This window comes from Narcine bancroftii, chromosome 10 (genome assembly GCF_036971445.1).
Source record: "Narcine bancroftii isolate sNarBan1 chromosome 10, sNarBan1.hap1, whole genome shotgun sequence".
NCBI classification, from domain to species: domain Eukaryota; kingdom Metazoa; phylum Chordata; class Chondrichthyes; order Torpediniformes; family Narcinidae; genus Narcine; species Narcine bancroftii.
The window spans coordinates 95,722,288-95,734,814 of record NC_091478.1 but is presented as its reverse complement, the minus strand read 5'-3'; the positions used below and the strand labels follow the sequence as shown (position 1 = coordinate 95,734,814).

The 12,527-nt window shown below is 46.6% G+C and overlaps 1 protein-coding gene across 1 annotated transcript; it reads left to right on the top strand.

Annotated features, from left to right (window-relative positions):
- Positions 1–3,585: 3,585 nt before the first annotated feature.
- Positions 3,586–11,748, top strand: ciao2b (cytosolic iron-sulfur assembly component 2B). The gene is made up of 5 exons (XM_069902023.1): positions 3,586–3,731; positions 4,765–4,842; positions 6,671–6,796; positions 9,070–9,115; positions 10,206–11,748. The coding sequence occupies exons 1-5, from the start codon at positions 3,603–3,605 to the stop codon at positions 10,301–10,303; spliced, it is 477 nt and encodes a 158-aa protein (XP_069758124.1). The 5' UTR covers positions 3,586–3,602; the 3' UTR covers positions 10,304–11,748.
- Positions 11,749–12,527: the final 779 nt, after the last annotated feature.

Genomic DNA, 12,527 nt, shown 5'->3' with positions numbered 1-12,527 from the left:
TGTTTTCTCTCTCTCTCTCCATGGATGCTTGCCTGACCTGCTGAGCATTCCATAATTTTCTATGTTTATTTCAGATTTCCAGCATCTGGAACGCTTTGGTTCTCAGCAGCAGTGTGAAGTCCATGTGGATCCTGGGGTGAAACGGCCAGGCCACATTAATCATCCACAAGGTGAAGTCCAAGATTTGGAATGTTGGGAGTCTCAGAAAGAATCCCAACAGCAATAGCCCAGAACACAGTTCATGTGCGTGAGAACTAAACTCAGCTTCAGAGATTCCGATTCCTTCCCCTGCCCCACAGCCACTGGCCTGAAATAAATCCATTGCTAATCCCAGGGGATCTCCCATGGCCAGATGGGAAGGTTGAAAGTTGTGGATCAGTGGTCCACAATGCTGGCTACCAACCCAGTGACTTAACCACTGCACCACCTCATTCCCAATGACTCATGATGATTTGACAGAACTTGGTGCAACTCAGGATGAGCTCAGTTGTCAGTTCACAATCGAGGTGCTCCTGCATGGAACTCCATGCACAGTTCCATGCTCTATGATTTATGTTCTGAAGCTCCATGCATGCAAGGAGAGTAAAGAATGAAGGGAGGGGTGACATTTGAGTGTGGTGTGGTATCAAGCTTTGATAAAGAAAAGAGTTGATTTTTGGATTGATTGAGAGTGCTTTTTGTCCAGAATACCAAAAATAACTTTCCTTCTGAATAAAACAGCAGTTGCTGCAAATCTGAGATTAAAATAGAAAATGCTGGAAACATCTCTTGGCATCTGTCCAGAGAAAGAAACTGAGTTTATATTCAGGTCAGAGACTCTTCATCAGAAGTTGGAGACAGAGGAAACAACTTAGTTTTCAGTTGTGGAGAGGGTAGGGAGGGTGGATAGAACTAAGGATCTACCTGTGGTGGGAGAGACTACAGTTGAAAAGCTGATGACAAAAGAATACCTGTGTATCTCCATGAGAGGGAAGACGGTGCCTTGGATTTTAGTCTCATACTGAAGATACTCTCTCTAATGGCACTGTAGTGACCCACCCAGACTTTGGTCTTCATTGATCCTAAGCAAACCCCAAGAGTCTGGGCTGATCAGGGTGCCTCTCTCTCATCTGCACCACCCTCCCCATTTTACCTCCAGGTGCTTGGTTAGCCAAATGTGAGAATGGGTTTCCCTGACTCAGATCTGTCCAATCCTCTGGGCGGTGTGAACAAAGGAAGGATTGGGGGCTTTGTGGTGCCCGTTGACCACTTCCTCTGACTCCCCTTTCTGAATTCTTCCCTTTCTTAGACCCTCCCTTTTTAGACCTTTTTCCACAGATTCTCTTTAGAAGACCCTCCCATTTCTCAGGCTCCACCCTCTTCTTAAACCACCCTTTTCTCAGGTCCCGCCCTTTTCTCAGACCCTCCCGTTTCTCAGGTCCCACCCTCTTCCCAGACCATCCCCTTTCTCAAATCAGGTTTTCATTCAATTGGCTTAAAGGGGCAAACAGCGTCCCTTAGTGGAACAGGGTCACCACTGCCACTCGCTCCACGCTCCTGAAAAGTTGTAGCGCAGCGCCACCTTGTGATGGGAGCTGGACCAAGAACAGAACAACTTCCAAAACCAGGTCACACGTATTATCAGACACACACACATTGTTTTACTTATACATAAGGAAACATAAATCAGGTTTATTGCAAGGCACCTGAAATTTACAATAAAATAGTAAGTGCTGTGAATACACAATTGGTCAAGCAGCATTATGAAGAGAGAAAAAGAGTAAATGTTCCAAATAGAAATCCTGCTTTCCAATCGAGAAACCATTAGCAATAAAGCAAGGGGGTGGGGGGGGGCGGGGGGTGGAGAGAGAGAGAGAGAGGACCCAGAAAGACTACAAGGCAGTGATCATATACGTTGAACAATGCACTAAAATTCTTACTTGCTGCAGCCAAACAGGTACTTGTAAAGAAAAACTATAAAAGTAAACTAATAAACTAATTCAATGAAAAGAAACAATCAACACTTAATATGGGTAATACATATTCACAGTAATCCTTGTCCAAAACAAGTGACTTGCAATAGAGCAAATAGTCCTTTTGTGCAGGCTGTGATTAGTGGACAAAGGGAGGTTCAAGATGTGGAAAATACTCATGAGTTAGAGCATTTTGAGAAGTGGTGTTGAGTATTTTGAGAAGCATTAAAGGGACAAGTCCCCCAAGTCTGATGGGATACATCCCCGGTTACTGAAATAGGCAAGTGAAGGGATTGCTGGGGTCTTGACAAAGATCTTTGCATCTGCACAGTTGACAGGAGAGGTCCCAGAGAGCAGGAGAGTGGCTAATGTTGTACCTTTGCTCAAGAAGGGAAAAAGGATAATCCAGGAAATTATAAACCAGTAACCCTCACATCAGTGGTGAGGAAACTACTGGAAAGGATAGTGAGGGATAGGATTTATGCATATTTGTCAAGACATGGTCAGATTAGGGATGGTCAATGTGGTTTTGTGAGGGGCAGGTCATATTATACCAATTTGATTGAGTTTTTTGAATAGGTGACAAAGGTAGTTGATGAGGGTTGAGCAGAGGATGATGTCTACATTGACTTTAGTAAGCTGTGTGACAAAGTCCCTCATGGTAGGCTGATAGAGAAGGTGCAGATACATAGGATTCGAGGGAAACCTAATATAGGTGTATAAAATATGTGAGAGGCATAGATAGAGCAGACAGTCAGTTTCAGGGCAAAAGTGTCACACTAAAGGTGAGGGGGAGGAACTTTGAGGGGAATGTGCAGGGTAAAGATTTTGCAGGGAGTGGTGGATGTCGAGAATGGGCTGCCAGGGGTAGTGATTGAAGCAGATGCAATAGTCATGATGGGCAGGTGAATACGAAAGGGAAAGAAGGAGATCTATCAAATTGAAACAGTTTGATTTAGCATCATAACCTGCTCAAATATGTGGGCCAAAGGGCTCATTCCTGTGCTGTACTGTACTATGTTCGAATTATGAAACAAGAGTGCAGTGTAACATTGTCTAAAAGTGCAAGATGCAACACACACCACCCAGGAGAAGGCAGTCTATCGGACTGACATCCAATCCACCACCCTCTTCACTCCTCCCTCCACCACTGGGGCAGAGTGCAGTGGGAACTGCCTACCAAATGCACTCTTCCAGGCCATCCAACAGCACCTCCCAAACTGAAGCGAGAAAGGAGAATGGCAGCTGGTGCGTGTGGTACAGGATCCCTGCAAGTAATATATCAACCGTCCCTTCATTGTCATGGGTTTAACCCCTCATTTTCTTGCCCAACAGCACCATGTACCACCTTCACCAGCAGGGCTGGTGTCTCAAGGCAGCTGAGAGCAAAGAGAGACCCTGATGTAGACCCACCCTTAGGTGAGCTCAGTGAGGTGCCACCCATGGGTGAGCTCAGTGCAGATCCATCTGTGGATGTTTAATGAGACCCCAACGGTGGGTGCTCGAAGCCCCACCTGTGGGCAAACCCACCCAATGGTTCCTCGCACAAGCACTCCGGCGTGATTGACAGGCACGCAGCTACCGCCCGCCCACTGTCTGTGGCCAATGGGAGCGCGCGTCCTCTGACCCGGAAGAAGAAGTGGTAGCAGCATGGCGGGTGGGCAGCGTTTGGAAAACGCGAACCCGCTGATCTTCGGGCGGAGCTCGGAGCGGCCGCTCACCGCGCGGGAGCTGGACGAGCAGGAGGCCGACGCCATCGACGACAGGGAGATCTTCGATATCCGGCGCCCGAGGCCGGCGGCGTAAATGGACCCCAGTAAAAATGAGAGCGGGTCATAGGTTTCCCCACCCGGGAGGAGAGGTCCTGGGCCAAAGGTTCCCCTGGGTCAAAGGTCCCCCCCCGAGGAAGAGGGGTCCTGGGTCAAAGGTTCCCCCAGGAAAGGGGTCCTGTCAAAGGTTCCCCCAGGAGAGGGGTCCTGTCAAAGGTTCCCCCAAGGGAGAGTGGACCCGGATCAAAGGTTTCCCTAGGGAAAGGGGTCCTGGATCAAAGGTTTTGGACCCAGATCAAAGGTTTCCCTAGGGAAAGGGGTCCTGGATCAAAGATTCCCCCAAGGGAGAGGCGTCCTGAGTCAGGTTTCCCACAAGGAAGAGGGGACCTGGATCAAAGGTTTCCCTCAGGAGAGGGGTCCTGGGTCAAAGGTTCTTCCCCCCCCCCCTCCCCGGGAGAGGGTCCTGGGTCTAGGTTCACACACCACCCCCACCCCTGCCTCGCAAGAGGGGTCAGAATTGCAGTGAAAGATTCCTCAGATAAAGTGAGTGTGTGACACGTCCCCCATCTGGGAGGGTGGATCTGAATGAAAGGTTCCCTCCCCTACCAGAGACAGGAGTTCAGGATAAAGCCCCCTCCCAAAAAAAAGTATGCCCTATTCAAAAGTTTCCCTCAGAGAAGGGGGTCCAGGTTGAAAGTTCACAGGACCCCTTGCTGGGAGGCAGATTGCCAGCAGGGGGCCTTATTTTATTCCTTAACCCTTGTTTGTTCGCTTTATATTAAGTTTCACACTTTCTCACCACTCCCCTCTGGAGCAAAGAGTAGTAATATAAAGATGTGGATTTATAATTTAGAAAATAGAATGTTAGAGCACAGTACAGGCCCTTCAGCCCATGATTTGTATTTGAATTACTGCTTGCCCCATAACATTTCCAATCCAAACCCTCCCCTCTCTTTGCCCTGAGAGTCAGCAAGTGGCTGAATCCCTGATTGATTTTTATTTTTTTGCCCCGTGTTTGGTCAAATGTTCCTTAACTTGTACATCTGATCAGATCAATAAATGACCCAGAACATCCACTCAGTCTTGAGGAGCTGAATGTGGTGGAACAGCTTCGTGTTAATGTAAGTGTGTTGTTATGGCAGAGATTTTGTTAAAATTATATTGTAGTCATACAGCATGGCAACTGTGGCCTAGCACATCCCAGTAAACATCCATCTGTTCTAATCCCATTTTATGGCAGTTTATCGATGGCATTTTATACCATGGCATTTCACGCGTTCATCTAAATCATCATCTTCAGGCTATCCATCCCATAGGATGATGGTGGTTCCTTTCAGTCAGTTTGTGGGGATTGGAATGTGGATCCCCCACTCTTCAGAAAGGAACAGCGTGTGCGTGAATGGGATTTAGGCGAGTAGGAGTTGCACAGATCCAGACCCACCCTCTCGATATATCCTCTCGGATCCAGTGGCACGGTGAGGTCCAAGGCGGCTGGGGGAAGATTTGTTGCAGTGAATGGCAAGACCAAGCTTCGATGCAATTGATGCCCTTTCCGCGCTTCAGGGCACATGTTTGCTCGATGGCCATTGACCCTACGAGAGGGTTCGTCTGCCCTTTGACAGGTCTTGTTTCTCATCCTGCAGGGTGTCTAGCCACCCTCCTCACCAGGCAAGCATAGCGGGGGACCACCTGACCATGTGACAGGAAGTACTGGGTTACATGGTATTAGTAGCATTCAGACAAGTGACCTGACTAGTGTCATGAGAGTTTCTGCCTGCCCCATCCCCTTGTACCCCTTATCTTAAATATATACCATCTGGTTGTAGATGTGTTTGCCAGGGTGAGAAATTTGTACAAATTTTTTCCTAGTTACCTCAATCACATGCCTCTGCTCCATCACAGTGCAGCCACCAGAGAAAGTGTATCTTCCCTGCCCCCTCTCCAGTGCAATCACGTCCTTGTGTGGAGGTTGTACTCTCGCTATGGCCTAATCAGTGTTGTTTATAATGTCCCTGCCCTACCATATATTCTACATATCAGTTAATGAAGGTGATATTGTCATAGTTCCCTCCAGTACTACCTTGAGCCCATTCAGTCATCATGTACAGGCGATTCCCAGACATTATAGTGGATGGGTAATGAAAATTTGCCCTTGCAGAATTCACAAAACATCACCTAAAATCTTGACAAAGCCATAAAGTAGCACAGCGTAGAAACAGACACTTCAGCCCAACTTGCCCACCCACACTTGTCCTACCTACCTGTGTTTGACCCCATATCCCTCTAAACCCATCTTATCCATGCATCTGTCCAAATGTTTCTTCAATATTACAATAGTACCTGCTTCAACCACCTCCTCCATCAGCCCACTCCATACATCCACCACCCTCAGTGTTTATTAAAAAAAAGTTTACTCCTTGGGTTCCTGTTAAATCTCTCCTTCTGGTTATTGAGTGTCTTACTCTGGGCAATAGGCTGCATTCACCTGATCTGTACATCTCATGATTTTGTACACCTCGATGAGATCACTGCTGAATAAAATTTGGGGAATCTGTGAGGAGAGAAAAGGTCGTGAAATAAGCACAATTTCTTGACATTTATGCAGATGATGTAGCCTCACATTACAAAACCTCTTAGTACAAGCTGTTTTTTTGGAGCACATCACGCCCAGCCCCCCTCATGCCATAATGTGGACATTGTATATTATAGTCTCCTTCCTCCTGAATTGCATCACTTTGCATTATTCAGGATTGAATTCCAGTCCTTTGCTCATTTTACTAACTAATTATAATAAAACTCCTTGGGATATTCTCTGGATTCAGTACATGTAATAAATATAAACAATTTAGATAAATGTTATTTGGGTTGTCTAATTGGTCTGGTTAGTGGAATGGATTGAGAACTGTGCTTCTGTGAACTGTGTTGACTTGCTTCATCTGTTTTGTCCAGGTGGCTGATCAGGAGAACAGTGTGTCAGTGGCCTTCACTCCCACCATCCCTCATTGTAGCATGGCCACACTCATTGGCTTATCGATCAAAGTGAAGTTGCTGCGATCGCTACCTGCACGTTTCAAGGTGAGAGTTAGTTACCTGATAATATGTTTGTTTTTATATGTATCCACCCCTGTTCATCTGGTATGTCTGCATCTTAGATTCTTTCTTTGGCTTGGCTTCACGGACGAAGATTTATGGAGGGGGTAAAAAGTCCACGTCAGCTGCAGGCTCGTTTGTGGCTGACCAGTCCGATGCGGGACAGGCAGACACGATTGCAGCGGTTGCAAGGGAAAATTGGTTGGTTGGGGTTGGGTGTTGGGTTTTTCCTCCTTTGCCTTTTGTCAGTGAGGTGGGCTCTGCGGTCTTCTTCAAAGGAGGCTGCTGCCCGCCAAACTGTGAGGCGCCAAGATGCACGGTTTGAGGCGTTATCAGCCCACTGGCGGTGGTCAATGTGGCAGGCACTAAGAGATTTCTTTAGGCAGTCCTTGTACCTTTTCGTTGGTGCACCTCTGTCACGGTGGCCAGTGGAGAGCTCGCCATATAATACGATCTTGGGAAGGCGATGGTCCTCCATTCTGGAGACGTGACCCATCCAGCGCAGCTGGATCTTCAGCAGCGTGGACTCGATGCTGTCGACCTCTGCCATCTCGAGTACCTCGACGTTAGGGGTGTGAGCGCTCCAATGGATGTTGAGGATGGAGCGGAGACAACGCTGGTGGAAGCGTTCTAGGAGCCGTAGGTGGTGCCGGTAGAGGACCCATGATTCGGAGCCGAACAGGAGTGTGGGTATGACAACGGCTCTGTATACGCTTATCTTTGTGAGGTTTTTCAGTTGGTTGTTTTTCCAGACTCTTTTGTGTAGTCTTCCAAAGGCGCTATTTGCCTTGGCGAGTCTGTTGTCTATCTCATTGTCGATCCTTGCATCTGATGAAATGGTGCAGCCGAGATAGGTAAACTGGTTGACTGTTTTGAGTTTTGTGTGCCCGATGGAGATGTGGGGGGGCTGGTAGTCATGGTGGGGAGCTGGCTGATGGAGGACCTCAGTTTTCTTCAGGCTGACTTCCAGGCCAAACATTTTGGCAGTTTCCGCAAAGCAGGACGTCAAGCGCTGAAGAGCTGGCTCTGAATGGGCAACTAAAGCGGCATCATCTGCAAAGAGTAGTTCACGGACAAGTTTCTCTTGTGTCTTGGTGTGAGCTTGCAGGCGCCTCAGATTGAAGAGACTGCCATCCGTGCGGTACCGGATGTAAACAGCGTCTTCAATGTTGGGGTCTTTCATGGCTTGGTTCAGCATCATGCTGAAGAAGATTGAAAAGAGGGTTGGTGCGAGAACACAGCCTTGCTTCACGCCATTGTTAATGGAGAAGGGTTCAGAGAGCTCATTGCTGTATCTGACCCGACCTTGTTGGTTTTCGTGCAGTTGGATAATCATGTTGAGGAACTTTGGGGGACATCCGATGCGCTCTAGTATTTGCCAAAGCCCTTTCCTGCTCACGGTGTCGAAGGCTTTGGTGAGGTCAACAAAGGTGATGTAGAGTCCTTTGTTTTGTTCTCTGCACTTTTCTTGGAGCTGTCTGAGGGCAAAGACCATGTCAGTGGTTCCTCTGTTTGCGCGAAAGCCGCACTGTGATTCTGGGAGAATATTCTCAGCGACACTAGGTATGTCTGCATCTTAGATTCAGTTATCTGATGATTGACATAAGTGAATAATTTGCCTGGCAAATGGTGTGTGTGTTGGTTGCCTGGCAATCAGCATGTGTGTGTCAGTTACCTGGCGATCTGTGTGTGTGTGTGTGTTGGTTGCCTGGCGATTGGCGTGTGTGTTTGTGTGTGTGAGTTACCTGGCGATCGGCATGTGTGTGTTGGTTGCCTGGCGATTGGCGTGTGTGTGTGTCAGTTGCCTGGCGATCGGTGTGTGAGTGTGGGTTACCTGGCAATCGGCGTGTGAGTGTGGGTTGCATGGCGATCGGCGTGTAAATGTTGGTAGCTTGGTGATCAGTGTGTGTGAGTTGGTAACTGAGTCACCAAACTCAGACTGTGTATACATGATGCTGGTAATAGTCCCATGGGCTCACTCATTAAACCATTGTTGGTGCAAAAGTCATCAGTAAGTTCTAGATATGATCAGTTGATGAACCCGAACTCAATAGAGAGTTCGAAAAAACGCTTGGAAGGGTGCAAGGAAAATCCAGAAGAGCGGAGAGCTGCCCAAAGGCACACTGTGGAGTTAGTATACATTCTTCCCTTGGGGCACAGCTTTAGTCACCACAAGCAGCTTGCTCTCATTGTGTCTGTTTTTGCTTCCAGCTTTTATCGTAGACCTACCTCTGATATGGGGTTTATTTTCCCTACAGGTGGATGTTCACATTACTCCGGGAACACATGCCTCTGAGCAAGCAGGTGAGCAAAGGTCTCTTTCATCGGCCCTGTGCTGCCCTGGTCAGGGTGAATAAATGTTACTCGCACGGTGTGCTCAGGAAAGCAAAGATCGAGGTGTGTGGGGTAGGGTTAGCTCCAGAATGAGTCATATTTAGCTCTATACAAGGAGCTCCAATATGGGAAAAGGCAGTTGCCTCAGTGGAGAGTGCCGTCAGAAGTATCCAGAGTGAATGTGAAATCAGAGTCAACACTAGGCAATCATCTATTTGTTGGTCATACTGCTTTCACACACCCTTCTGAAACAGGAGAATTGGTTAGAATGGAGGTTTATCTGTCTCCCTAACCATAGCCCAGACTAGACTCAGCATGGCATAATTTTGGGAAGCTTTTCTCAACCCTTAGGGTGTGCATTTCCTCCTGTTTGACTGGTGAGTTTACTGCAGAGCAGCATTTAATGTGGCAAAACACCAGCCCGACCGTTAACCAGGCAAGCTCTGACCACAGGCTGCAACCAAAGGGTTCATGACCATCTTCCAGGAGAAAGGCCCAGAGTGGATCATCCAGAGCTTGTATGGACTTCGAGGGGTGCAGGGCCTTCAGATTGTAAAGTGGGAAGGATTTGAAAATGCGAATGGCTTTGTGGTTAGTGCAGATTTATTGGGTCTCTCAGACAATGCCCTCACTCCCTGCTCTCAGTGGGTCAATTAAGCAGTGTAAATTGTCTCCAGTGTAGCTGGATCTAGTAAGAGTGTGGGGAGAGTAAATGAACGAACTTGTCGAATACATATGTATGGCTGGAATGGAAGTCCAACTTACTGTAGCCTCCCAGTGGCATAAACACAACACATGAGGAAAAACTGTTAAAATCAAAGAAAGAGGGGAAAATTAAATAAATATTCACATTTGGTTCTTATAGGATTTGATGATGTTTGATGGGTGGCATGGATGGTGGGCTGAAGTGTTCTCTTTATTCCACTGTAGTGTTTGGGATAGAACTCAGGACCACTGCTCCATGCAAACGGCTGGGTATTGGTTTTCTATCACGGCTACTAATAGGATATACTGTGCTCTTTCACTCTTTCATCCAGTGAATGTCTCCTCCCTCCCCTAGTGAACAAGCAGCTGGCGGATAAGGAGCGCGTGGCTGCCGCCTTGGAGAACTCACACTTACTGGAGGTCGTCAACCAGTGCCTGTCGGCAAGGCTGTGACTGGGGAACAATCATGGCAACAGACCCAACCTCTTGTGGCAAGGGGTGGCCTTGTGTCTGATTCTGTATGGATTGGTCCATGGATATGTGTTTGGGGGAGTGGGGGGCTGGGTAGTGTGTGTGTCCATGGATCAGTATGTAAATCTTTTTTCTGTGTGTGTGTCTAAGTGTGTGAGATATATGTGGTGTGTGTGATTCTGGGATCTGTGCATGTGCATACATGTGTTTGCCAAGAGAACACTTGCTAATAGAGGGACTCCCAGTGGGTTGTCTGAGAGTCGGACGCAATTAGTGCTGATCTGTTAACTGATGTTGATCTGTGTAAGCCGATACCTTGTCACTTCTCCTGTCTCCAGCTGTCCTTGGCTTGATCTTGCTGTCACCTGATGGAGCTGAGTCTGCTGGTGCGGTGGGAAAGGTTTCTGCTGAGGAAACAGGAAGATTTTTTTTTAAAAGCCCCATTCTCTTCGTCACCACCTGAGACCAGCCCCAAGAGATCAGGTAAACCTTACTGTGTCAGAACTTGTACTTGCTGACACTCCCCGTGATTTGCACATACTCCCTCTTCCTCTCCCATGCACTCTACTGCGTGGCAGGTTGCATTTCAAAATGTTTCAATAACTTTCTGCAGTTCATTAATCTAAAACAAACTTCTGCTGTGGTTTTAACCTGTGTCTTTGCAAGAATCAAACAAGTAAATACATTTGCTTGCAATTTTTTAACTTGCCACAGCAAAACTTAAATATTGAGGTTAACAGGATGAAAGGTCATTTAAAAATTGTTAATCACTGTATCTACTTTTATTGGTGAAATTAGCTGTTATGCTAATTGGCCTCCTGTTCCCTTGATACTGTCTGTATTGCTGATGTCAGATGTGTAAAACTGGGATCTCACTCTTGCTCGAGAATGTGTGACACCAAACTGAATAAAAGCTCCAATATGTGCAGTGGTTGCATTGTGTTTTCCCTCTCTCCCCCCCCCCCCCCTCCCATGTCATTATAGTTGTCTGTACAATTTAATGTTGATGTGTGAGGTGATGCATTTTGGGAAGGCAAATTGTGGGAGGGCATAAACCGTGAATGGAAGGGAACTAAGGAATGTTGATGCACAGAGAGACGGTGTCCAAATCTAAAATACCCTGTAAAATGGCAACGTGTGGATAAAATTAAGATAGCTGTGCCATGCTTGCCTTCATGGGTGGGCATAGAGTTTAAAAGTTGGAATGTTATGTTGCAACTTTGCAGAACAGGCTTCACTTGTGTGTTGTGTGCAGTTCTGGTCACACTTTCATTGGATCCTAACGTGTTACAGAAGTCTAGCATTTTTATCTCTGGTTCAAAAACAGTCTTTCCAATCGATAACAGACTTTTGAACCAGCCCGTGCTACCCTTCCCAAAAGTACCAAAAAAGACCTGTCTATACAATAAAACAACACATTTTGTTTACTTGTACCACTGTAACTGAATATTTCTTATCTATCTTTTATGATTATCTTTCTGTTTAGTAATTTAATGTTTATTAGAGTTTATTTTAAACAAAGTACCTGTTTGCAGTAAGTCAGAATTTTGGTACCTATGTTCATTGTATTTCTATGACAGTAACTTCATTAACCACTATCGTATTGATCAGCCAAGTGGTGGGAGAATTCCCATAAACCTCAGCAGAGGTTTAGCTCCAGGGAAAGACCCACCTGTGTTTGAGAGACATCTGTTAAGGGAATCTGAAGGTACCAGACATGAACTGAGAACACAATTGATCAGGACCATCATATTGTGAACACACACATGCGAACACCTCCAAAATTGCAGAAGGAACCAACAGCACACAGGCCTGTTTAAAAGTCTGTGGCAGCTGTGAATGGAGCCACATGAAGCCTGGTGCGTAAGGTCTTTATTCAGGATTCGGTTCCTTTATTGTCATGTACATAAATACATAAAGGTATTTTAAGCCAGGCAACATCCTTGTAAATCTTCTCTGCACCCTCTATATCCTTCCTATAATTTGGAGTCCAGAACTGAACACAATACTCTAAACCTGGCCTCACCAATACCTTAAACAGTCGCAGCATCACTTCCCAGCTCCTATACTCTATGCTATGATTTATGAAGGCTAACATACCAAATGCCTTCTTAACCACCCTGTCAACGTAGAAATCCACCTCCAAGGATCGACGCACCATAACTCCAAGATCTCTTTGTTCTTGTGCATTTCCCAATGTCCTTCC

What these genes read in the sequence shown, in the direction of transcription:
- ciao2b (XM_069902023.1), top strand. Translation starts at nt 3,603, where the DNA reads ATGGCGGGTGGGCAGCGTTTGGAAAACGCGAACCCGCTGATCTTCGGG. An exon ending in ACGACAGGGAGATCTTCGAT is followed by an intron (nt 3,732 to 4,764) that starts ATCCGGCGCCCG and finishes TAACTTGTACAT; the next exon opens with CTGATCAGATCAATAAATGA. An exon ending in ACATGCCTCTGAGCAAGCAG is followed by an intron (nt 9,116 to 10,205) that starts GTGAGCAAAGGT and finishes TCCCTCCCCTAG; the next exon opens with TGAACAAGCAGCTGGCGGAT.